This window comes from Monodon monoceros, unplaced genomic scaffold, assembly GCF_005190385.1.
Source record: "Monodon monoceros isolate NGI ecotype Baffin Bay Population unplaced genomic scaffold, NGI_Narwhal_1 Super_Scaffold_9, whole genome shotgun sequence".
Classification (NCBI taxonomy): Eukaryota; Metazoa; Chordata; class Mammalia; order Artiodactyla; family Monodontidae; genus Monodon; species Monodon monoceros.
Window position 1 is genome coordinate 26861026 of NW_021703786.1, and position 24091 is coordinate 26885116.

General features: G+C 49.4%; 1 protein-coding gene across 1 annotated transcript in view; it reads right to left on the bottom strand.

Moving 5' to 3' along the window:
• Positions 1 to 19: 19 nt before the first annotated feature.
• Positions 20 to 24091, bottom strand: part of CCDC40 (coiled-coil domain containing 40) — a 42080-nt gene continuing 18008 nt past the window's right edge. Inside the window, exons 10-21 of the mRNA XM_029212377.1 lie at positions 22702 to 22823; positions 15089 to 15332; positions 14826 to 15008; positions 10501 to 10746; positions 9318 to 9531; positions 8728 to 8897; positions 8526 to 8617; positions 6986 to 7106; positions 3691 to 3879; positions 1966 to 2124; positions 718 to 918; positions 20 to 67 (exon numbers count right to left, since the gene is read on the bottom strand). Coding sequence (XP_029068210.1) covers positions 20 to 67; positions 718 to 918; positions 1966 to 2124; positions 3691 to 3879; positions 6986 to 7106; positions 8526 to 8617; positions 8728 to 8897; positions 9318 to 9531; positions 10501 to 10746; positions 14826 to 15008; positions 15089 to 15332; positions 22702 to 22823 — 1989 coding nt within the window. The remainder of the gene's footprint in view (positions 68 to 717; positions 919 to 1965; positions 2125 to 3690; positions 3880 to 6985; positions 7107 to 8525; positions 8618 to 8727; positions 8898 to 9317; positions 9532 to 10500; positions 10747 to 14825; positions 15009 to 15088; positions 15333 to 22701; positions 22824 to 24091) is intronic.

Here is a 24091-nt window from a genome sequence, read left to right on the forward strand (position 1 = left end):
AAAGCCCGGTGCAGCGGTGTCAGAGCAGGATTGAGGGCCTCCTCGCTTCTTTGTGGGTTTTGCATTTCTGAAATGTTTTAGAATAAATACGATTTTCTCTCATATTCAGAAAAATAGTTTTATTTTTCTGCTGAAAGTTTAAAATTACTTTGTAGAACATTTTCCCTTTAAACTGCAGAGAAGGCATAGGTAGCAGGGGCTCAGGAATCAGAGTGTGGGGGGAGGAGCCCTGGCTGGAGGAGAGGGCAGGACAAGTGGGCAGACAAGGAGGTCTGTGTTCATGCACCTGTGTGGTCTTATCTCAGGCATTAGGCTTCCAGATGCAGCCAGGGTCCCCCTGGACTTGCTCGTGTAAGCTGGGAATCTGGATTTAACCCAAGCTGGGAGTGGGGGCAGGAGCAGAGACCTGGGTTTCCAATTTTACTTGGAGGAGTAAGCCCAATGTGGGAATATGGGTTCGTGTTCACTGACACTGCCTTTGCAAGCGGAAGACTCACCGAAATGCAACTGGAAACGCTGACATTTGACTTGGTTTAAACTGCTGGGTGGCTAAAAAAAACCCATTCCTACAATGCTGGCCTGTCTGTTTCTCTTAACTGGTGTCTCTGAGGGTAGAAAGATTTGAAGCCCCTGATGATACACAAAACTGATCTCCTCCTTGGGGTGGGCGCTCTAGGGCCCGGATGACTCCAGCCTGTTGCTGATGGACCGGCTGACCTTGAGCAGGGCCTCCTGGAACTGGGGGTACTCGTCCTTCACGTGGTGGAGGATGGTGCTGATGCTGGCCAGGCGGTCATCCAGCCGCTTGATCTCTGCCAGCAGTGACTGCTTATTGCGGAGCAGGAAGATGTAGCGCCCGTCCTTCACGGCCTGCAGGTGCTTGAGGCGTGACTGCAGGGCCACGAGCGTGGAAAGGTTCTTGGGTGGGACAAGAGACCCTGTGTCAGGCTACGCACGTTAAAAAGAGGACACCCTCTGGGCTGGCACGAGCTCCAACTCAAGGACATGCCAGAGGAGAACTTTGCAGGAATGAACAGCTGAGGGTGCTGAGTCTCCAGCTCCAGGCAAAAAGGCTGACATGCACGGGGTGGAGCCTGGACGCTCCCTCCCCCGCCATCCAACCTGCCAGGGGCCAGGCCCGGCGCCCACCACTCCTATCTCAGCTGGTCAGGCCCCAAACCCTGCAGCCCTGCTTGACCCCTCTCTTCTGCTCACACCACCACATCCAATCCAGCAGGAAATCCCACTGGGGCGACTTTGAAACTATACGCAGAATCTGACGGCTTTGCACTAGCCCCAGGCTACCCGCGTTCCGTGCTGTGTTCCGTGCGTCCCCATCCTCCTTAATTACCATCATGGCCTCAAACAGGTTCCCGTGTCCACTCTTGGCCCTCCCATTCCACACTCAACATGAGAGCCGAGCGATCCCGATAACCCCAAGTTACTCCTCCCCCCCCAACGCCCTCCCTGAGGGAGAAGCCCCTGGCCATGGTGGTGCACCCCCAAGCGGTGCAAGCCCAGGGGCCCCAGCAGTCTCCAGCTCCTGCTGTACCTGGGGGTGCTCGCTCCCTCGCTCCCTGCAAGTCTTGACTCCAGTGTCGCTTCCCCTGTGTGGCCGTCTCAGACCACCCTACTTACAAGTGCAGCCCCCACCCACCCGATGCTCCTTCTCTGCCCCCTGTTTCTCCGGAGTATCTATATCACCATCAGATATATGGTATCTTTTTTCTTATTCGTTTTGTTTCTCACCTGCCCTCCCGCCCTCAGAAGGAGGGCAGGGATTGTCACCTTTTCTATTCTAGTCTGCTGCCCTGGCACCCAGGACAGTGCCGGCCCATGGAGACTTCATGGGAAACATGAGGTGGATGACAGCACCTCAGCTGTGATCAGCCTGGGCTTAGCTGGGCCGGAACGGGCCTTGCTGCTGGGTTCCTATGGCCCTGGTGGCCCTGGGGACTTGTGTACCTGTCGCTTGAGGGCTGCCAGCTGGTACAGGTCAGCTTCGAGCTCGTCGGCCTTGGCCTGCATCCTTGACAGCTGCTCCTGTTTCTCCAGGAGGGAGTCGCTCACGGATTTTTGAGTTTCTTCCAGTTCTAGGATGGTTTGGGTGCACTCCTCGGTGGCCTGGGGGGGTTAGACAGGAGCATCCTGGGACCCTGCCCACCGGTTATTCAGCCGACAGAGCAGAGTCAGGCTGGGAGGACCCCAGGACCCTCTATGCACATGATCCAGGAGGATTCCCAAAAAAGGGGTGCAGGAGAGTATTGGGGGTGGGGAGGCCAGCAAGGGATCCCTGGCCAGACCCTCTGTGGGGTGGGGCGGAGAGGAGTCCGTCACCAAGCTGGGCAGAGGAGGCCCCTGGGGAGCCACGAGGTGTTGAGAGGGATGGACGCCAGGAGTGGCCAACGTGGCAGAGAAATGCACAAACCAGGCCCGGAAAAGGCCCCTCTGCGCCTCCAGTAACATCCAAATGAGCAGTTGGGATCAAGTCTGTCATTTTCAGCTACCTTCCCTCATACAGGACTCCCCCTACAGGGGCTATTCCAACATTCTCCATTCAGTCCTCTGCGTGATGCCATGAGGTGAGGACCCATTTCACAGGTCAGTAAACAGAGGCACAGAGAGGTCAGACAACGTGCCTGAGCCATGAGTGGAAGAGCAGGGCTGGGACCCACGGAGGGGCTGGGACCCACGGTGGGGCTCCGAGGCCGCTTTCTGTCTCATGTAACCCTCGCCTCTCAGGGAGGGGCCACTGCTCCTATCTCCACTGGCAGACGAGGAAATTCAGGCGTGGAAGGTTTCTATACGCACTGAGGCCACACAGCTGGTCAGCAGGGGCTGAGGGAAGTCTGAGCCCACAGCCCAGCCTGGTGATCACAAAAGGAGGGGGCACTTGGGCCATACAGCTGGTCCCTTCTCAGGGCAAGGCACACACCACATGCTCAGTCGACGTGGACTGGTGGACGGGGACATGGGCTCGAGTGGGTGCCCTCCACGTACCCGCTGGCCCATCCCCACCACCCACTTGGGGTCAGTGACACAGGGACTCGTGCCCTTCACCAGCACTCCATACTTCCCTGATGCCATTTCTGTTAGGCAGAAAGGGGCAGAAATAGGGCCGCCTCCAGTCCTGAGCTGCACCCTCCCTATATAGATCTTCTGTTAAACCCAAGACAAACTCCCAAAGAAAGCCCCAATCAGAGCAGGACGTTAGGGGCACTTGGGAAGCACCTACTGATCTGACACCCACTGTATCTTGACCCAGAACCAGCACAGCACCAGAGCCTGCTGTGAGGCTCAGGCTTTTGTCCCCAGCACAGAAGAAAGCAGCTTGTCTGATTCTGCACCCGAGCTCCTCCCATCACCCCCAGCCCCCACTGTCACTTCTCTGTCTCCTAAAACAGCCCTGACACAGCAGCTGTGACCATAGCTCTGGGAATGAGGGGCAGAAGAAGAGGCAGTGAGGCAGGTGGGGCAGGGAGGGACCGGCCGAGAAGCAGGCAGGGGCCGGCCGAGAAGCAGGCAGGAAGGACAGAGTGAAATCGCAGCCCAAGCTGGGGAAAGTACATCAGAAATATGGCTCTGGCCAGTGATGCCTGCATGCCTGCCAGCGGGGCTGGTGACACAGGCTGACCACCTGTGGACAGGTGGTCCGCAGCGTGGTCCCTTCCCAGTCGCTCGGCTCCCTACCTTGTGAATGTCCCTGATCTTCCGTCTCAGCTCGGTCTGCTTGCGGTGGAAGTCTGTGCGGGTGAGCAGCTTCTTGTCCATCTTGCACTGCCCCTCGGCCCGAGTGGAGATGGTCTCTCTGCGTGCGACAGCCAGCTCCATGTCCTGGATCATCTTCTCCTGCTGCTTCAGCAGTTGGCCGTGCTTGACCTGGGCGCACAGAGCAGAGGGACCTCCCACCACATCCAACTGAACCATCAGGGAACCCACAGGGGTGATGTCCCCAGGGGAGAAAGGAACCTGGGGGCTTAGTCAGCCGGTCAGAGCGATTTAAGGTCCATGTAAAGAACACCAGGCAAACAGGGCAACACTGAGAAACCGTCAGAGACCGGGGCAGGTGGGGCGACATGAGGACTAGATGTGGCCCAGGGACGAGTCCTGGAGCAGAAGAAGGACATTAGCCAAAAAAAACGGTGAACTCTGGTTAGAATTTGTAGTTTGGTTAACTGTATTGCACCAAGTTTAATTTCCTCATTAGGAAAAACGCACCATGGTTTTGTGAGATGGTGGTGTGTAGGGCCTATAGGGCCTGGGGCTGGGGGCTGGGTCGTGGTGGGAGCTGGGCTGCGAGGGGCTCCAGGGAGCTTTCTGCAGGGGTGGACGTGCTCTGCGTCTCCATGGGGTGGTGGCTGCATACGTGTGCACTGGACGTTTAAAATAAGTTCATGTTACTGCATGTAAATTATTCCTCAATAAAGTTGATTCAAAATAACAAAAGGATAGACAGGCAGGAATCCCCAAGTTAAGTTAGGAGTGGTGGTGGGAGGCCTAGACCACGAGGTTAAAACAGAGCAAGGGTGACAGTAACCAAATGCTCTGCGCTGGCACGAGCCCGTCAAAATAACTGTCACAGCAGAGCAGAGATGCAGGACAAGGATGGCATCCTCATCTCCATCCATGTGATCAACGTGGCCGTTCAGATCAGTGAGAGAAGCACAGATCATCTGATACATGCTGCTGGCATAACTCACTCCCCAGCAGAGGGAAAATACAGATGGACCCCTATTCACAACATATCCCCAAATAAATTCCAGGTGGATTCAAGATCTAAGTATGTGCAAACAATTGACAAAGCTCAGGAATCTGTTTGTGTAACCTCAAGCTGGGGAACCTTCTTAACAGTACCGGAGACCCAGGAGCCATACAGGAAAAGACAGATACACAACTAAACACTAAACACATTCTGAGCGGAAAGAGACCATAAAAAAAAATGTGTAAAGGCAAGCAGTAGACCAGAGGTAACGTTTAGAATAGGTATTAAAGACAGGGGTTATTAACCCCAATATACAAGGAGGTCCTAAAAATTGCTAAGAAATAAGAAACAGGAAAATCAGGCAAAGATATAAACAGGCAACCTCCCAAGGAGGAAACGCCAAAACACACACATAAATATACACACCGGCACACGCGTGTGCTCAATCCCCCACGTGTAAACCAGCAACGCAAATCCACTGAGAAACCCCTTTTCATGCAGTGGGTTGTCAAATATTATAGACCGATAAACAAATGAGTGAGTTTAGCAAAATCACAGGAACAAAGTCAATGTAAAAAAGTCCGTTGTAGGGGCTTCCCTGGTGGCACAGTGGTTGAGAGTCCGCCTGTCAATGCAGGGGACACGGGTTCGTGCCCCGGTCTGGGAAGATCCCACATGCCGCGGAGCTGCTGCGCCCATGAGCCATGGCCGCTGAGCCTGTGCGTCCGGAGCCTGTGCTCCGCAACGGGAGAGGCCACAACAGTGAGAGGCCCGCATACCACACACACACAAAAGAAGTCCATTGTATTTCTGTACCTTAACAACGAGAAACTGGAATTTGAAAATTTTAGAAAGTACCATTTACAACAGCACCAGAAAACACGAAACACTTAGGTATAAATCTAACAAAACATATGCAAAACCCGAATGCCGAAGACAAAAACACTAACAAGGCAAATCAAACAAGACCAAGTAAATGGGGAGACAGATACACCTGCTCATGGACTGGAAAACTCATCAATGCTAAGGTGTCAATTCTCTCTAAATTGATCTGTAGCCTCAAATCCCAACCATGATCCACGCAGGAAATTGACAGGCTGATTGTCAATGTTTTTGGAAAGGCAAAAGATATTGAATGGACAAGACAATTTTGTAAAAAAGAACAATGCTGGAGGAATCACATTGGACAGAGCCACAGAAATCAAGACCGTGTGGATTTGGGCTCTTGGATCAGTGGACACAGCAGAGGGCCCAGAAACAGACCCATGAAAACAAATATGGTCACTGATTTCCACAAGGATATCATTGTAACAATTGTTTTAGTGACAAAACAACAAGCTGGAAACATTCTGAATCTTCACATCAACCTAGGAATGTTTCATTAAATTATGTTATATCCATAGTATATTCTGCAACTGTTAAAGAAAGAGAAGGTCTGGATAATTTTTTAAAAAATAAGTTGCTGAATTATATGTACTATTTTTGTTACGGAAAACAAAACAAAACAAAACCACAACTAGGGGGCAAGGGGGCGGTAGCCCCGTCCGTCCATGTGTGTGTGTGTGTGTGTGTGTGTGCACATGCCTGTGTGGCTGTAAGCTCTGTGGTGGAGGGTCTGACCTGCTGCCACTTCTGCGGTTTGAAAAGTCCGTTAGGTGGAGTGGTTTTCTAAAACTTAGCGGCAGTAGATGCATTTGATCAGAGTTCCTCTGGGCTCAATAGCTAGCGGGGTTATTATCAGCCACGTAATTATAAAAGTGATGCCACATTTGTTTTTATTACCTGCTCTCATTTGTATCCTTAAGGCCCTGAACCTTTGGCTCAGTGACAGCCTGTGATTTAATTACCAGCCTTTTCTCAAGGGAATGAAATCCAGCTAAAGATGACAGTAGAGAGAAAACATGGCTCGGAAGGAAAAGGTGGGTGTGTTCCTTGAACCCTGTTACTGAGTGAGAGTCTTTCTGGTCCAACAGTGGGATACATCTCACAAATGGGTCGTGAGATTGGTGGGGGGCGGGGGTCACAGCCAGCGTTTAAAAATACTGGAGTGCATTGCTTGTACAGAGTGAGGGTAAAATAGTTCATGAATACTGTGCAGACAGCTGTGTGTCCTGTAGCCATTTCGGTGCAGTAAGAACAAGAATTGGACAGGCCCTGATACAGGAGGTCAGCAAAGGGAACAGCAAGTTTCCTTGTGCTTGGGCTGCAGGCCGCTGTGCTGGAGTGGTTTCCTCCCAGGACCCCGAGCTCCCAAGCTCCCCACACCTCCCTCCTCCCACCCACCTTCATCCTGTGGATCTCGGCCTTCATGGCCCGGATCTCTGTCTGGCCCGTCTCGGAATCCACTGAGGCGCGCATCTCTTTTGCCAGTTGGATTTTTTTGTCCCAAAGCATGATCTGGTGTCTTTAAGGGAAGGAGAGGCAGTGTAAGAGCTGGAGAACGAAGGGGCTTTCTTTCTGATGCTTTGGTGAGCGCTGCGTGCTGTGCTTGGGGTGGGCACCGAGCACAAGGAGCAATGTCTGTAATGGGCTACGGGAGACCCTCGCCTTCCCGTCCATGAGGGGCGCCCTCACCTAGCAGGTGGCCTGGTTAATTTGCAGGCACCCAGGCAAGGGTTTAAATAGAAACAAATGTTACCATTCTGGGACCAGAAGGTGAACTCAACCCCAGTGCCCACCACCCTCACTGGGGGGCCGGGGCAGGGGGCTGGGGCAGAGGAGAAAACAGATATGTAACTTTAGGAGAAACTGAGAAAAGCAAATATAAGTGATAGAATTTGATATAAGAAGAAGTCAAAAGCCTAGATAGACCAAGAGCCTGAAAGCTATTAAAATGTTAGCAAAGACACATGCCCCCCCACCCCCTGTGGTCTGAATGTTTGTGTCCCCCCGCCCCCAAATCCACATGTTGGAATCCTTATGCCAAGTCTTGGGATGGTGATGAGGTCATGAGGGTGGAACCCCCATGAATGGGATTAGTGCCCTCATAAAAGAGACCCCACAGATCTCCCCCTCTCCTGCCACCCTGTGAGGACACAGCAAGGAGTCTGCAACCCAGAAGAGAGCCCTCACCCGACCATATAGGCACCCTGATCTCGGACTTCCAGCCTCCAGAACTGTGAGCAATAAATTCCTGTTTATTGTTTATAAGCCCCAGTCTGTGGTGTTCCGTTGTAGCAGCCTGGAGGGACTAAGATCCTCTGCAAGCTCCAGGTGGTGTTATGTGTAGATTCTGTCAAACCACAGGGAGGGGATGATCCCTTTGCCACTCAGCCCCTTGGCAATCACATGGCACCAATCAGGGTGCCTGCATACAGTACCCGCTCAAGAGCCCTTGCAACTGGAGATACAGATCTACGTGCACCAATGAGGAAGGACATCACAGAAAAATATAAGGTTACTTCAAAGGGGGACATAGAGAGCAATCTCATTTTTGTTAAAAAAAAAAATGAAAGAAATACACAGAGAAAATGGTAAAGGAAGAGGGTGGGATTAAGTGTGAGTCTCCTTTCTACTCTGCACACACTGTTACAGTTTAAAATGCTTACTGTTGGGTCTGGATTACTCTTACAATCAGGCACCAGAAAGATCATACAGTTTTTATAAAGTCTGTCCCAAAGGAAGCCACTCTATTTCCAGCCACCACGATCATGGGTTTGGTGGGAGGGCTGCCCCGAGCTCAGGAGACAAGAACCCCACTCTTCCCCAGGATCCCCCTCGGGTTCCAGAGCCGCCCCCACCTCCCGGGCCGGTTTACGTGGACGGTGGCCTCCCACGGCTCCGCGGGGCAGCAACCCTGGGACGGGACGTGCCCGGCACTCACTCCGCCTCCACCAGGCTGTTGAGCACGGCCGCCTTCTCCTCCCTGAGCTCGTTCAGCTTCTCCTGCATTTCGATGGTCTCTCGCTCCGAGGCCTGCATGGGGAGGGGGCGGCTGAGGGTGGGGCTGAGGGCAGGCGCACACCTGTTCCCCCGCCTCGCCCCCTGCCTGCCCACCACGGGCGGGAGCTCCAGGTGGAGCCCACCTTGAGCGCACGCACGAACTCGCCCTCGGTGGCCAGGTTGCCCTGCTGCAGCTCCTCGGAGCTGCATCGGTTCTGGTTCATCAGCACGTTGAGCTTCTTCAGGTCATTGTCCAGGTCCCTCATGTGCCGCTTGATCTGCTTCTGCTCTTTCTTCTCCTGGTCGATCTTGTCTGTGGGGAGGGCGGCCGGGGGTCGGGGGTGGCCCCTGGGGGTTGTGATCCGGGTCTGTGCCCAGAGTGGCCCCCGGCCCCGCCGACCTTCGGGCACCCCCGCCCAGCCAGAGGGGGCCGAAGGGGACAGGGTTGGTGCTCAGACACCAAGCCCCTAGGAAAGACCAGCCAAGCTCAGGGGCAGGGCCGGAAAGCAACGACCCTGACCACCAACAGGGGGGTTGGGGTGGCCCAAGGGCAGGACAAGCAGGCGGCAGGACCTCCGGGAAGAAATGGGCATGATGTGTTCAGGCCGAGTGGGCCCTGGACACCAGACAGCACTTCCTGTGGGGCTGCAGGGCTGGGCTGACCAGGTGGGACCAGGTGGGACCGGGACACCACAGCAGGTGCTGTGGAGCGGGGCTGGGCAGGGGAGCTCACTTTCTATCCGTAGTTTCTTCTGCTCCAGGATGTGGATCTCCTTCACGGACATGTCCAGGGAGGCCAGGTGCTCCTCGCGCCCCTGCGTGGCCGCCACCATCTCCTGTTGCAGCCGGAGCCAGGCCGCCTGGGCCTGCGCCACGCCGGCGTTGTGCTCCTCGGCCAGCTTGGCCAGCCTCTTGATCTCCAGCTCCAGGGGCCCCACTTCTTCCCCCTGAAAGTGATGTTCACCAGAAAGAAGAATGAGCCTCTAAACCTGGGTGGGCTGCCGAGGGTGGGGACCCCGAGATCATGTGTCTGTACGACGAGTAGGGGATCTTTACTCAGAGGGACCAGGGACCCTGTCATTGGGTCCCTTCCCCTGAGGGCCCAGGCCATATGGACTGACCTGCTGTGGGAGATATGGGTCTGGGGGTCTGTGACCCCTTCCCCTCCCTCCACTGGCCGGGCCCCACCATGCCCCAGTCTTGGGGCAGGGGCAGCAGGGCCTCTGTCACCCAAAGGGGCTTTGCAAATTGTCTTTTAACAGCACACTGTCATGGGTTAGGGTCTTTACTCCCTTGGAATCCACGCAGGTTGCAGCTCTGACACCGCACTCTGGTGTCGAGGTCTACCTAAGAATGCGCCCCCAGCTGCCCATCCTGTTCTGGGACTTGAAGCTGTTGGTGGGCTCCTCAGGTCAGCGATACCTGGAAAACCTGTAGGACTTCAAGCCCCAGACTCATCAGACCACTTCACTTAGAGCTGCAGTCAGTGGCTGAGATCCCGCCTGCTGCCTATCTTCGCATAGCCCGTGGGCCGCACAAAAAATCAGAAGAGAATTTTGTGCCAGGAGGAAGTTATATGGAATTCAAACTTCAGGGGCCCTAAGTAAGGTTTTACTGCACACGGCCACACCCGTCTGTTTACGTACTGCCTGTGCCTCCTCATAGCCGCTGGGGTGGGGGATTGCAACAGAGACCATCTGGCCTGTAACACCTGAAATACTATCTGGCCCAACAGAGAAGGTCTGCAGACAGCCCCTGAGTCAGAGCACTTGGCACAGACACGTGTGCTTCACCTGTATGATTGGCGGGACAGGAACGCGTGTGTCCTACGTGAGTTCGTTTCTGAAAATCAGAAGTTCCTGAAATGGCCAGGCATGGACATCAACCCGAGCAGCCTCCCGGCCCCGGGGTCTTACCCCGAGTTCAGAGATCATGTGCTCCAGCTGCTTGTCCAAAGAGCTGATGAGGCCTTGCTTTCTCTCAACCAGGACTGTGCGCCTGGAGATTTCATTTTCACTGTTTGTGATGAGGTCGTTGACTTTTTTCACTTCCTTGTCCAGCTCAGCCAGTGTCTTCTGATGCATGTCCAGCCTGCAGCTGGTGTTCGTGATGTCCAGGGTGGTCTGAGCAATGTCACCGTCAATTTTGGAATGATGTGTCACCTGAATTAGCAGAAGGAAACATGTCTGAACTTTTTTTCTCTCTCTGGGAGGCTCCAAATGAGCTGGTTGGCTTCTTGTTTCCTTGATCATCCAGGTATTCATCTGGAGAAATTCCAAAACATAATCAGGAGAGGAGGATGTTGGCTTTCTCTCCACCTCATGACCTGTCAAAGGACCTACTTGTTGGAACCCTAATGATTTCTCACAGAAAAAGAAAGCTAACATTATTGTCTCTTCTTATCAAACAAACAGTAACGTGCATTGAAATGGGGAAATGTGAAAATACAGATGATCACCCATAAATCTGCCACACAGTTAGCCAGCATCACTATTTAGAATCTATCCTGCCTTCCTGACTTTGTATATAAACCGCTTTGCCCCCCCACCAAAAGGAAAACAGGATCACACTCTACATATAGGTTTGTTAGCCACTTTGCAATTTGACAACTTTCATGTCATGTCATTTTTAATGGCTGTGTAATACTCGGTCATATTTGTAACAGAGATTAGGAAGCAAGTCACAGCTGTCCCTGGGAATGTCATCTGTTCCACAATGATCATGGGGCACTGCTCTTGACAGCTCATGTGTTTTGGTGAGGAATACCAAGGTGCCTGCCTTCTTTGAGCTTGTCAATCTCTTATCAACATTCCAACTCTAAATGATGCTGTGACAAACACCAACTTCTAATTTCTATTTGATGGGACAAATGTCCTTACATTTCACTGGAAAAGCTGGACACAGTCCTTAAGAGAACAGATTGTACTGTACTGGGGCTCTCGCCAACCTTGGTTCTGCGGGTGGGAGCTTCAGCCCGGGGCAGAAGTGCCCAGGGCTCCGCGGGGCTGCCACTGTCCTGAAGGCTGGGCCAGCCCACCCTGCCTCCTCTGTTGGCTTCCGAAGACAGATTTGCTCCACTCTTTCCTACCATGGAGGGTGGATCATAAGGATACTTGTGAGAATCAGGGAGGGAGGCAGCTCGGGCTCACTTTGGGATCAGGGCCCCTTTCCCCGGGCTGTGGCTCTGCCTTGACCTTGCTAGCCAGCCCCTCGCCGTTGGCTGCCCACTACTTCCTGCCCACGAAAATCCTCAGCTCTCTACCAGCCTGTGGCTCCCATCAACTCCTGGTCTCCCAGGGTCATCTCTGCCCCTCCCCACACGACCCCAGCTGGCTCTGTCACACATGCACTCTCTGACCAGCCATCGTGCATGGCTTTCCAGAACATTCCTAGGTTTAAAGCCAGACCCTGCCAGCATCTCAAGTCACCCAGCTCCTTGCGGTCACACCTTGGTCCCTCTGGCCCCTCTGAGCTCTGGCTATCCACCCCTCCCTTTCTTTGCCAAGACCACCCAAGGTCACTGGGTCTTCACAGGGGCCCTGCCTTCCTCTCTACCCCAGTGCTAGCCACCCTGGAAGGGCTTCAGCTCCTAAGTCCCCTTTCAGCCACCAACCAGGCCAACCAGAGCACCCCGACCTCCCCTCAGTCCCCTCGGGCTGTTTGTCCCCTTTGTTGAGACCACCCTGGCCTCCTCCTGGGACATCAGTACTGCTCCTGAACTAACTGTGTAGGCCCCATGGTTCACCTGTGCCTGCCCTCCCTCTGGACCCAGCTGCGTATGATTCTGTCCCTCCACAATCTCTGCTCCTTGTCCCAGATATGCCCACCCTGTCTGCCACCAGCCCACGGGGTGTAATGAGCAGTTTGGGAAACGTGCCCCCTTTCCAGAGCTGGACTTGCATCTGCTGGCTATTGTTGCAACAAATGCTGGCCCAGGACCCTTTACTGCCCTCCTGTGGACATGGGTGGTAGTACATGGGCTGCCCACCAATTGTTGTAACAAATGCTGGCCGAGGACTCTTTACTGCCTTCCTGTGGACATGGGTGGTAGTACATGGGCTGCTCACCAATTGTTGCAACAAATGCTGGCCCAGGACTCTTTACTGCCCTCCTGTGGACATGGGTGGTGGTACACTTGCTGTCCACCAACTGTTGCAACAAATGCCAGACTAGGACTCCTTATTGCCCTCCTGTGGACATGGGTGGTAGGACATGTGCCACTCACCAATTGCAACAAACGCTGACCCAGGACTCTTTACTGCCCTCCTGTGGACACGGGTGGTAGTACACCTGCTGCCCACCAATTGTTTCAATGAACACTGGCCCAGGACTCTCTACTGCTCTCCTGTGGACATGGGTGGTAGTACACCTGCTGCCCACCAACTGTTGCAACAAATGCTGGACCTGGACTCCTTATTGCCCTCCTGTGGACATGGGTGGTAGGACATGTGCCACCCACCAATTGCAACAAACGCTGACCCAGGACTCTTTACTGCCCTCCTGTGGACACGGGTGGTAGTACACCTGCTGCCCACCAATTGTTGCAACAGATGCTGGACCAGGACTTTACTGCCCTCCTGTGGACATCGGTGGTAGTACACATGCCGCCCACCAATAGTTTCAACGAACACTGGCCCAGGACTCTCTACTGCTTTCCTGTGGACATGGGTGGTAGTACAACTGCTGCCCACCAACTGTTGCAACAAATGCTGGACCTGGAATCCTTATTGCCCTCCTGTGGACATTAGTGGTAGTACATGTGCCGCCTACGTGGGTGGCTGGGGAAGAGGGACACCTGGGGGCCAGGGGACCGGCCTCTGTGGTGCTGCAGCAGGGCTGGGCAGGTTTACTTCACACCCACCACACTCCATAGCTTCTCCAGTACACACTGCCCCCCCATTTTTGCTCCCAGCAGGTAGTCTTGCCCCCACTTCCCAGAATAAGAACTGGAAGTACTCCACTAGCGTCAGCTAGGGCATCTCAAGGAGATCCAGGCAGGGGCGGTCTTGGTTCCAGCCCTGTCTCTCCAGTTCCTTAGCACACCAGGCCGGGAGCGAGCTGGTCTCCTCCCAGGTGTCTGGGAGGGGTGAGGTGCTTCAGGCTGCTAGCCAGATAGACAGCAGCCCCGAGGCAGGGGGTCACCCCACAGGAAGAGCCAAAGAAGAAATTATTTAAGTAACAAATTGCTTTTCTAAGAATACAGGGACCCCCCCACTCAGAGAAAAGCAAGACCCCTGGGGGAGCAAGAGAGAGCTCATGACAGGGGTAGGGGTGGGGTCCCCAGGCCAGGTGGGCCAATCATATTCACTCAGGACCTCCAGGCACACCCTGGGGAGGCAGAGGCTTGGGCAACTCCACAGTCCACTTAAAATGCTCCTACCAATTTGACCAGGGTTTCTGCTGCAGCAATTTATCCTCAGACATGTGGACAAAGATGTGTGAGCAAGCATGTTCAGTGCTGAGTTATTTATAAAGTTTAAAACCTAGAAACAACCTGTGTGTCTAATGAGAGAACTGTTGAACAAAACACATACATTTGTAGGATGAAATGTGATGCATAAGTGAACATGTACTTTTTCTAAGAATATTTAATGGAAAATGTTACGTTGAATGCGGCCAATAATGTAAAATAAAACACTACATACATAGTGAAAAATTCACTGACAACTACACTTGTTTGTGCACTTTTCTCTCTGTGTTATATCTCATTAAAATTAATGTAAATGGATTAGAGTGGATTAAAAACTGGTATATAGTAAGAGTCCTATGTCCTCTAGGGTTGTGTATGCATAGGTGTCTTCACACGTGTGTTCATGTATGTGAACATGCACAAATGTGTGCATGTTTGCGTGTGTGTGAACAAGTGTTTGCTCACATGTGCACATGGGGATGTGCATATGCACGTGTGTTTGTGTGTCTTCGTGTGTATGAGTATGACCGTGTGTGTTTAGAAAAATTTCCAGAAGGAAATACACCACAATTTTAGAAGAGATTATCTCTGGATGGTGGGACTGCAGCTGTCTTATTCTCCTCTTATGCCTTTTTGTACTTCTAGGTTCCCCACAATAAAAATGCATTTCTTTTCAACTAGAAAAAAATGAAAGGTGAATGAACATGCTGAGTGCCCCTTGCTCCCGCCCATTCCGCCACATGTGGTCTGCTCCCCACGAGAGGCGCCCCAATGCCTGCTCTCCCTGGGGGCACCTGCCTTTCGAGGCCCGGGTGTGTGCAGGTGGCATACCAGGTTGGTCTTTTCCTTCTGGAGCTTCAGGATGAGCTGATGGAAGTACTTTGTCATCTTGTTGGAGGTCACGTGCTCCTGCAGCTTCTCCACGATGGAGGCATCCATCTTCCTCCCCAGCTCCAGCTCATGCTGGATGGTCTGGTGGAGAGTCTGCAATTGGCCTATGGTTGCCGTGTATTCCTGGAAAGAAAGAGCCAAAGGGTGGGTGCTGTGAAGGAGGTCGGGGAGGCTTGCCCTGCAGGTGGGAGACATGACCATACCATGTGGGCCTTGCCCAGTGCGTCCTCCGTGTCCAGCAGGGTGAGCCTGTAGGTGTTGAACTCATTCTGCAGGGCCTCTTCCTTGGCCAGGCACTGCAAAGTCAGTTTCTGCATCAGGCTGGTTTCCGTCTCTGCCCGGTTCAGGATACTGGCCAGCTTCTCATTCTTTTCTTCCTCCTTTATGATGGATTTCTTATAGGCTTCGAGCTCGCCATCCATGGACTTGACTTGATGCTGGCATTCGCTGCCAAAAGTGAAAGAGCAAAGCTAGGACATAGGAACATCAACGTGTATGGTGGTACCCTGCTCAGAGGAAGCTCACAGAGTGGAGAGAAAGAAATTAGGAAACCAACTCTTTTAATAGTAGTTGAATCTTTTTTTAAAAATTTTTTATGACTTTCGCACATTATTTATTTATTTATTTTTAATTTCTTGGCCGCACTGCGCGGCACGTGGGACTTTAGTTCCCTGACCAGAGATCCAACCCACACCTCCTGCAGTGGAAGCATGGAGTCTTAACCACTGGACTGCCAGGGAAGTCCCAATAGTACTCAAATCTTGACTAATATTTTCTAATGTATTAGAACTATTACCCGGGACTTCCCTGGCAGTCCAGTGGTTGGGGTTCCATCCTTCCACTGCAGGGGTCATGGGTTCGATCCCTAGTTGGGGAACTAGGATCCTGCATGCTGTGCAGCCAAAAATAAAATAAATAAATAAAAATAAAAGTTAAAAGAACTATTACCTATCTCAAGTCCAAGTCTAAAACTCTTCTAATATTGTGATTATGGGAGGGGGAAAGGGCAGGAAACTGTTGCCTTGTGCTGTGGGTGGGGAGTGGTTGGCGCCAGCCCATCTCCTTTAGTCATGACCATAACCCTTGGAAAGGATATGCTGTTATCTCAGTTTTGTACTCGTGAACACGAAGCTTAAAGCATTTGAGGCGCACAGTGAATGGTGTAGCTGGGAGGAATACAGGTGGCTGTCTCTTCAAATCCCCTCAGCACACTGGTCATGGAAATACCCATAAGTAATGTCAAGTTAAAAAATGCAGATCCTGGATAATGGAATTTGAATTTGTGTGTGTGAGACATTTTTTCCCTTTCATTCTGTGCTGTCCTGCTGTACTTTAAGCATGCTTTTCTCTACTTGTGGTATCTTATCCTTTGAATAAGTTTTTATTCAAAAATTCAAAAAGTACTTTCTTCTTGAACTAGAATAATACCTTCCATATTTTTCTCACATCTATTCCTGGGCCTTGGACTCTCTTCCCCCGGCAACCTGTTACTGTCTCTTAAATGTCTTGCCAGATGTATTTTATGCATATATAAACATTATGTTTGTGGGTGTTTGCGTATTTCTCTCCGCTTAAAAAATTACAAGTGGAAGCTTAGTATATCCTATTCTGCACCTTACTTTTTCTTCTGTTGTATCTTAGAGATATTCAATATCAGTGTACATAGAAATCGCCTTAATTCTTTTCAATGACCAGATAGTATTTTAAATATCTCATTAGTATACGCTTAGGCTCTATCCAGTTTTCTGCTTTTTCCCAATTTCACCAGTATAGCAATAAACACCTGTACACATTAAAAAAAAAAAAAAAGATACTGAAGAGATATGCTGTGTTCACGCAGCAGAAGATTCAATATTAAGGTGCCAATTCTCCTCAAACTGCTCTATAGTCTCAATGCGTTTCCAATCTCAATGCCAGTAGGCATTTTTTCCCCAGAAATTGACGAGCTAATTCTAAAATTCATATGGAAATCCAAAGGACCTAGAATAGCCAAAATAATTTTGTAAAAGAAGAACAAAGACTCCTAATATCTGATTTAAAGACTTTCTATAAAGCTGTACTTATGAAGACAATGTGGTATTGGCGAAAGATAGACAAATAGATCAATGAAACAGGATGGAGAGTGTACACACACACACACACACACACACATACACACAATTGACTGATTTCTGACAAAGGTGCCACAGTATTTCAGTGGAGAAAGGATGGTCTTTTCACCAAGGGTGCTAAGACAACTGGAGATGGACATGCAAAAAAAGACTGAACCTCAGACCATAATAAAATTAACTTGAGGGCTTCCCTGGTGGTGCAGTGGTTGAGAGTCTGCCTGCCAATGCAGGGGACACGGGTTCGTGCCCCAGTCCGGGAAGATCCCATATACCGTGGAGTGGCTGGGCCCGTGAGCCATGGCCGCTGAGCCTGCATGTCTGGAGCCTGTGCTCCGCAACGGGAAAGGCCACAACAGTGAGAGGCCCGCATACCGCAAAAAAAAAAAAAAAAAAAAAATTAACTTGAAATAGATCATATACCTAAATGGATCATATACCTAAAATTATCACACTTTAGCAGAAAACATAGAGAAAATCTTTATGACTCTAGGTCAGGCAAAGATTTCTTAGAGAGGACATAAAAAGCATGAACTATGAAAGAAAAAAATTAATAAATTGGAATCCATCAAAATTTAAAACTTTGGCTCTTCAAAAAACACCGTTAAGAGAATGAAATTACAAGCCAGCCTGGGAGAAAAATATTTTCAAAATACACATCTGGTAAAGGACTTGTATCCAGAACATATGAGAACTCATAACTCAATAATCAGATAAACCACTCAGTTTAAAAATGAGCAAAAGAATAAAATACCTTGGAATAAACCTACCTAAGAAGGCAAAAGACCTGTACTCTGAAAACTAAAGGACACTGATGAAAGAAATTGAAGATGACACAAACAGATGGAAAGATATACTATGTTCTTGGATTGGAAGAATCAATATTGTTAGAATGACCATACTACCCAAAGCAATCTACACATTCAATGTGATCCCTATCAAATCACCAATGGCATTTTTCACAGAACTGGAACCAAAAGTTTTAAAATTTGTATGAAAACACAAAATATCCTGAATAGCCAAAACAATCTTAAGAAAGAAGAACAGAGTTGGAGGAATCACACTCCCTGACTTCAGACTACACTACAAAGCTACAGTAATCAAAACAGTATGGTACTGGCACAATAAAACAGACACATAGATCAATGGAACGGAATAGAGAGCCCGGAAATAAACCCACATACTTATGGTCAATTAATCTATGACAAAGGAGGCAAGAATATACAATGGAGAATAGACATTCTCTTCAATAAGTATTGCTGGGAAAACTGGACAGCTACTTGCAAAAGAATGAATTAGAACATTCTCTAACACCATATGCAAAAATAAACTCAAAATGGATTAAAGACTTAAGTGTAAGACTGGATACTATAAAAGTCCTAGAGGAAAACATAGGCAGAACACTCTTTGACATAAATTACAGCAATAGTTTTTTGGATCTATCTCCTAGAGTAATGGAAACATAAGCAAAAATAAACAAATGGGACCTAGTTAAACTTAAAAGATTTTTCACAGCAAAGGAAACCATAAACAAAACAAAAGGACAACCTACAGACTGGGAGGAAATATTTGCAAATGATGTGACTGACAGGGGATTAATTTCCAATATATACAAACAGCTCAAACAGCTCAACATAAAAAAAACCAAACAACCCAATCAAAAAATGGGCAGAAGATCTAAATAGACATTTCTCCAAAGAAGACATACAGATGGCCAACAGGCACATGAAAAGATGCTCAACATCACTAATAATCAGAGAAATGCAAATCAAAACTACAATGAGGTATCACCTCACACCAGTTAGAACGGCCATCATCAAAAAGTCTACAAATAATAAATGATGGAGAGGGTGTGGAGAAAAATTTACATTCCGCTGTTGGTAGGAATGTAAATTGGTGCAGCCACTATGGAGAACAGTACGGATGTTCCTTAAAAAACTAAAAATAGAGTTACCATATGATCCAGCAATCCCACTCCTGGGCATATATCCAGAAAAGACAAAAACTAATTCGGAAAGACTCCTGCACCCCAGTGTTTATAGCAGCACTATTTACAATAGACAAGACATGGAAACAACCTAAATGTCCATCAACAGATGAATGGATAAAGAAGATGTGGTATGTGTGTATGTGTATATATATACATACATACATACATACACACACACACATATATATGCAATTACTCAGCCATGAAAAGAATGAATAATGCCATTTGCAACAACATGGATGGACCTAGAGATTATCATACTAAGTGAAGTAAGTCAGTCAGAGAAAGACAAATATATGATATCACTTATATGTGGAATCTAAAAAAATGATACATATGAACTTATTTACAAAACAGAAATAGACTCACAGACATAGAAGACAAACCTACGGCTACCAAAGCGAAAGGGGGTAGAGAGATACATTGGGAATTTGGGATTAACAGATATATAGATAAACAATAGCACAGGGAACTATATTCAATACCTTGTAATAACCTATAATGGAAAAGTATACATATATATATATCTGAATCACTTTGCTGTATACCTGAAACATTGTAAACAGCTATACTTCAATTTTTAAAAATGAGCAAAAGACACCTTTTATCAGAGAAGATATGTGGATGGCAAATACTCACATGAAAGACGCTCAATATCATTGGTCATTAGGAAGATGCAAATTAAAATCTCGACAGGACACCACAACATATCTACTAATGGCCAAAATTTAAATGACGGCACTATTAAGTGTTGGTGAGGATGAGAATGGCTGGGGATCTCAAATGCTGCCAAAGTGTTTCCCAAAGTGGCCTGTTCCATTTTGCATTCCCATACCAAGACCTGCACACAATTTCACAGCAGCTCTGGTAATGCTACCCCTCCAAACTGGAAACAACCAAATGTTGATATATGCACATGAGGGACTACTAGTCAGCAACTGATCTTGTAACATCAGGCTGACTCTCAAAGCACTCTGCAAAGTGAAGAAAAAGCTAGACAAGAAAAGCTACATATTGTGTGATCCTGTTTATATGACATTCTAGAAATGACCAAACTATAGGAACAGAAAGCAGATCAGAGTTTGCTGGGGGCTGGAGGTGGGAAGAGGTACTGACTTCTGGGATGCAGGAAATAGCTGATATCTTGAGTGTATGATGGCTACTTGCGTCTGTCCATTTGCTGAACTGAACTGTGCTCTGAAAAAGGATAACTTTTTACATAACACTAATAATTTACATAATAAATTTGTACATAAATTATCCTCAATAAACCAAACTTTTAAAAGTTACTCACTTTCTTTTTTAGGAAGTAGAAGCCTTATAAATACCTAGAATTTGACAATAACAATAACAATGAGACATCCAATTTTTATGACACAAATCTGAACACTCAGTAAAACGTGCATGGGGGAAAAGACACCAGAATGCTAGTTAATCAACTGTCATTGTCACAAAAGGAGAAAGACTGTGTGTTTTAAATCTTTATCTCTGTTTCTCTAGTTTCCTGTAATGTGATCACTTACCCTTGATAAAAATTATTTTTAAAAAAGACACACTTAGGAATCCGCTGGCGGTCCAGTTGTCCAGGACTCGGCACTTTCACTGCTGTGGCCCAGGTTCAACCCTTGATCAGGGAACTAAGATCCCGCAAGCCCCACAGTATGGCCAAGAATTTAAAAAATAATAAAATTAAAAAGACACTCTTTAAAAATGTCCTTCATAGAGAACAAACTGGTGGTTGCCAAGGGGGAGGGGGTTGGGGAAGGGATGGAGTAGGAGGTTGGGGTTAGCAGATATAAGTTTTTATATATAGGATGGATAAACAACAAGGTCCTACTGTAGAGCGCAGGGAACTAGAGTCAATATCCTATGATAAACCTTAATGGAAAAGAATATTTTAAAAATGCCTATATATGTAAAACTGAATCACTTTGCTGTACAGCAGAAATTAATACAACATTGTAAATCAACTGTACTTCAATTAACAAGTTGATTAAAAAGAGTCCTTGATTAACAGACACCAGTGGAAAATAAACAGAACGAAAAGAACTGGTAGAATCTAGAATATGTCTGAAGCGTGGCCCAATCCATCTGAGGATTAAGAGGGAACCTGTTACAGGATCTCAAGGCGATGAAGCTGACAAATTAACACCCAGCAGAGGTGCTGAGCCCTGCCTGTACCACACGTATCCTGTCAGGAAGTATGACAGAGGCAGATACCAGGGCACAAGGGGACCTGTCTGTGTCCCTATCCCTGAGAGGGTGTAAATTCTAGGCAGGGTATCCCCCCAACCCAAGTTAAGCACAGTATAGTATGTATTTTCTGGCTTGTTCTGAGACGTTTCGCGTGGAAATGACCCATTTGCTGTGAATGTATGGTGTTCAGTATTTGCTGCAGGCTCAACATGATCCTTCACCTGTGGTTGGGACGCGCTCCTGACACGACTTTGCCACTGACTGCGAAGATTCCGTAGGAGCTGCTGTCTTTCAAGTCTCAGTGTGGCGGGGACCCACAATAATAGAATATGATTGCTTACACACACACACACACACACACACACACACACACACACACAAAACAGACACACACAGGAAGTGCTAGACAACGGGGGGGTCCCTGTGGGGGGCACAGGCCATGAGACTCCCAGCTTCAACCTTACTCAAGGTCGACGCTGGGCAGGAGGGAAAAGCTGCCCACAGGCCAAGGCCTCTCCTGCAGCAAACACAGGGCAGCACTGAGGGGGCAGACACCGCGGGAGTGGGCAGGCCAGCAGCCCAGGGGACAGGGTAGAGAGGAGCCTGACCGCACAGCGCAGAGCCCCCGGCTCCTCCACCTGCACGTTTAAAGGGAAAGCAGACGCTTAGCCGGACTTTGCCGGGGTAATTCCATGATTCTCCCTCTGGCCTTCTCTCATCGACTCGGGGAGATGAAGGAAATGAGTAATTTTAATCCAGCATTACCCATGTAAAATGACTTGTTGTAAAAACAATCAGTCCCTCCGGTTTTGTTTTTCTGAGGTCGAGTCGAGCTATGATGTGCTCCCTCCAGAACCGGCTTCCACATCTGGGCCCCAAGCACCCTGGAGGTTTGGGGAATTCAGGCAGTGCTGTGTCTGGAAGCCTCTGTCTCCAGCACCCCGCCCAGGCTACACGTCCAGCCCTCGCTAGAAGTGAGAGGGGAACGCGAGGGGGGCCTCTTCCTTCCCTTTTCAGGGAGATTAAAGCAGGATTTTGGTTGGAACTCAGCCCTTGGCAGAACAATAGAGAAGGGATGAAGTTTCTGCACACAGGTGGTGAAACTGCAAATCAAAGGGACACCTTTATCTCCCCAAGATAAATACCCCTTTTTCTTTCTCTCTCTCTCACTGTTTCTCCTTAATCCTCCCAGGAAATCTGAGCGTGAAAGCTTTGCTGCTCCCGGTGCCACGGAAAGTTTGAAAGGATTTAAGAAACACTGAAATCTGGGTGAACAATAAGGGTGGCTTCAGGACGGAAGCTGGGGCCGAAGGGCTGCGCGGCTGCAGGTGCGCCCCTTTGTCCCAGGAGAGCCGAGGATGGGCGCTCCGTGCTCACCTGTGAGGAGCTGGGCGCGGAGTCCACTCCGCACCCACCTCCGCATTCCCACACTTGTCACGAGCTCTCCCCGCTCGCCCAGACCCCCCCTGTGGTCCTGAGCCACCTGGCCCACCGCCATGGCAACCAGAAGGGCCGCCTGTACCTGAGTGCCTCTTGGATGGTCTTGTGAGCCTCGTCGCGATGCTTCATGCCCACCAGGCTGGTGGCCCACTGCTGCAGGATGCGCTTTTTCTCCACGTTGATGGCATCTATTTCCGTGCAGGCCTGCAGTGGAGAGTTGAGGTTACTTGGATGTTGGTCTTATGTCATTAAGTTCAGAGCCCCAAAAGGATGTCGGAGAGCCCCGAGCTTCCTGAATCATCTTCCTTCTCTGTTACCCATGCTTTTCTTTATCTGCATCAGCAGGACACATGTGAAATTAAACATGGCTCTAAAGGCCTGTCTAACACCTGCCTGAGCCTTGAGCCCCAGCTGTGACACGGGAACAGTAACAGTACCCACATCCTGCGGCCGTCGGATCAGAGGGGGTGGTGCCTGTATGCCCAGCACGTTCTTAGCTCGACCACAATTGCTGTGTCGCGTGGTGCTCAGAATGTCCTGATGGGTCATTTCAGTGGAATCACTGCACCGTTAGCAAGTTGGCCTCGTGCTGATTCCCGGAAGGGGCACTGAATGGGAGCTTGGGTGAGACCCCCATTAGGCCACGAGCATCTTTGTGGAGGTGCTGAGTCCCAGCAGCGTCTGCTCTTGGTGGATGTGCATGGTAGATGCTGGAGGAAGTCAGAGTGGCCTTGAACACTCACAGGTACAATAAAAGGGTGGAGCTGGACGTCAAAGGAGGCGTCACCCCTGGGGGTCCCACTCTGAGGTGTCAGGGCTTTAAAAAATCATCTATTCATTATTATTATTATAGAGCATAAAGTGGTATGAATTAATTATACCATGACTGGTGAGACATTTCCAGATTTGGGTAAGTTATTAACTGAGGAGGTTGCTCTGTGCCGTTGAGTAGGTTGTGCACTGCCCAACAGTGCCCGGCCGAGGCAGTAGGTACCAAAACCACTGGGCTCCTCCCCAGGCTGGGCTCTGTGGGGCTGGTCAGCCAGAGGCAGGTGCCCCCCGAGTCCCCAAGGCTGCCGGACGAAGGCTTGCTGACCAAGGTACAGGCTGAGATGCAAAAATCGAGGCTGAATTCAGTCTTTAAATGTTTTAAACACACTTCTCATTAAAAAAGGTGTTTATTCTACTCAAATTAGAATATGGAAATAAGCAAAAAGAAAATAAAAATAATCCCACAACTTAGAGTTTACCATTTCTAACACCCTGGTGTTATCTTCCTGTGTGTGTTTTGTGTGTGTGTGTGTGTTTGTGTGCGTGTGTGTGTGTGTGTAAGCAATCATATCCTATTATTGTTTTGTAACTTAATATTAAAAAATAGCAGGACTTCCCTGGTGGTCCAGCGGTTATGACTCTGCGCTCCCAATGCAGGGGGCCAGGGTTCGATCCCTGGTCAGGGAACTAGATCCTACGTG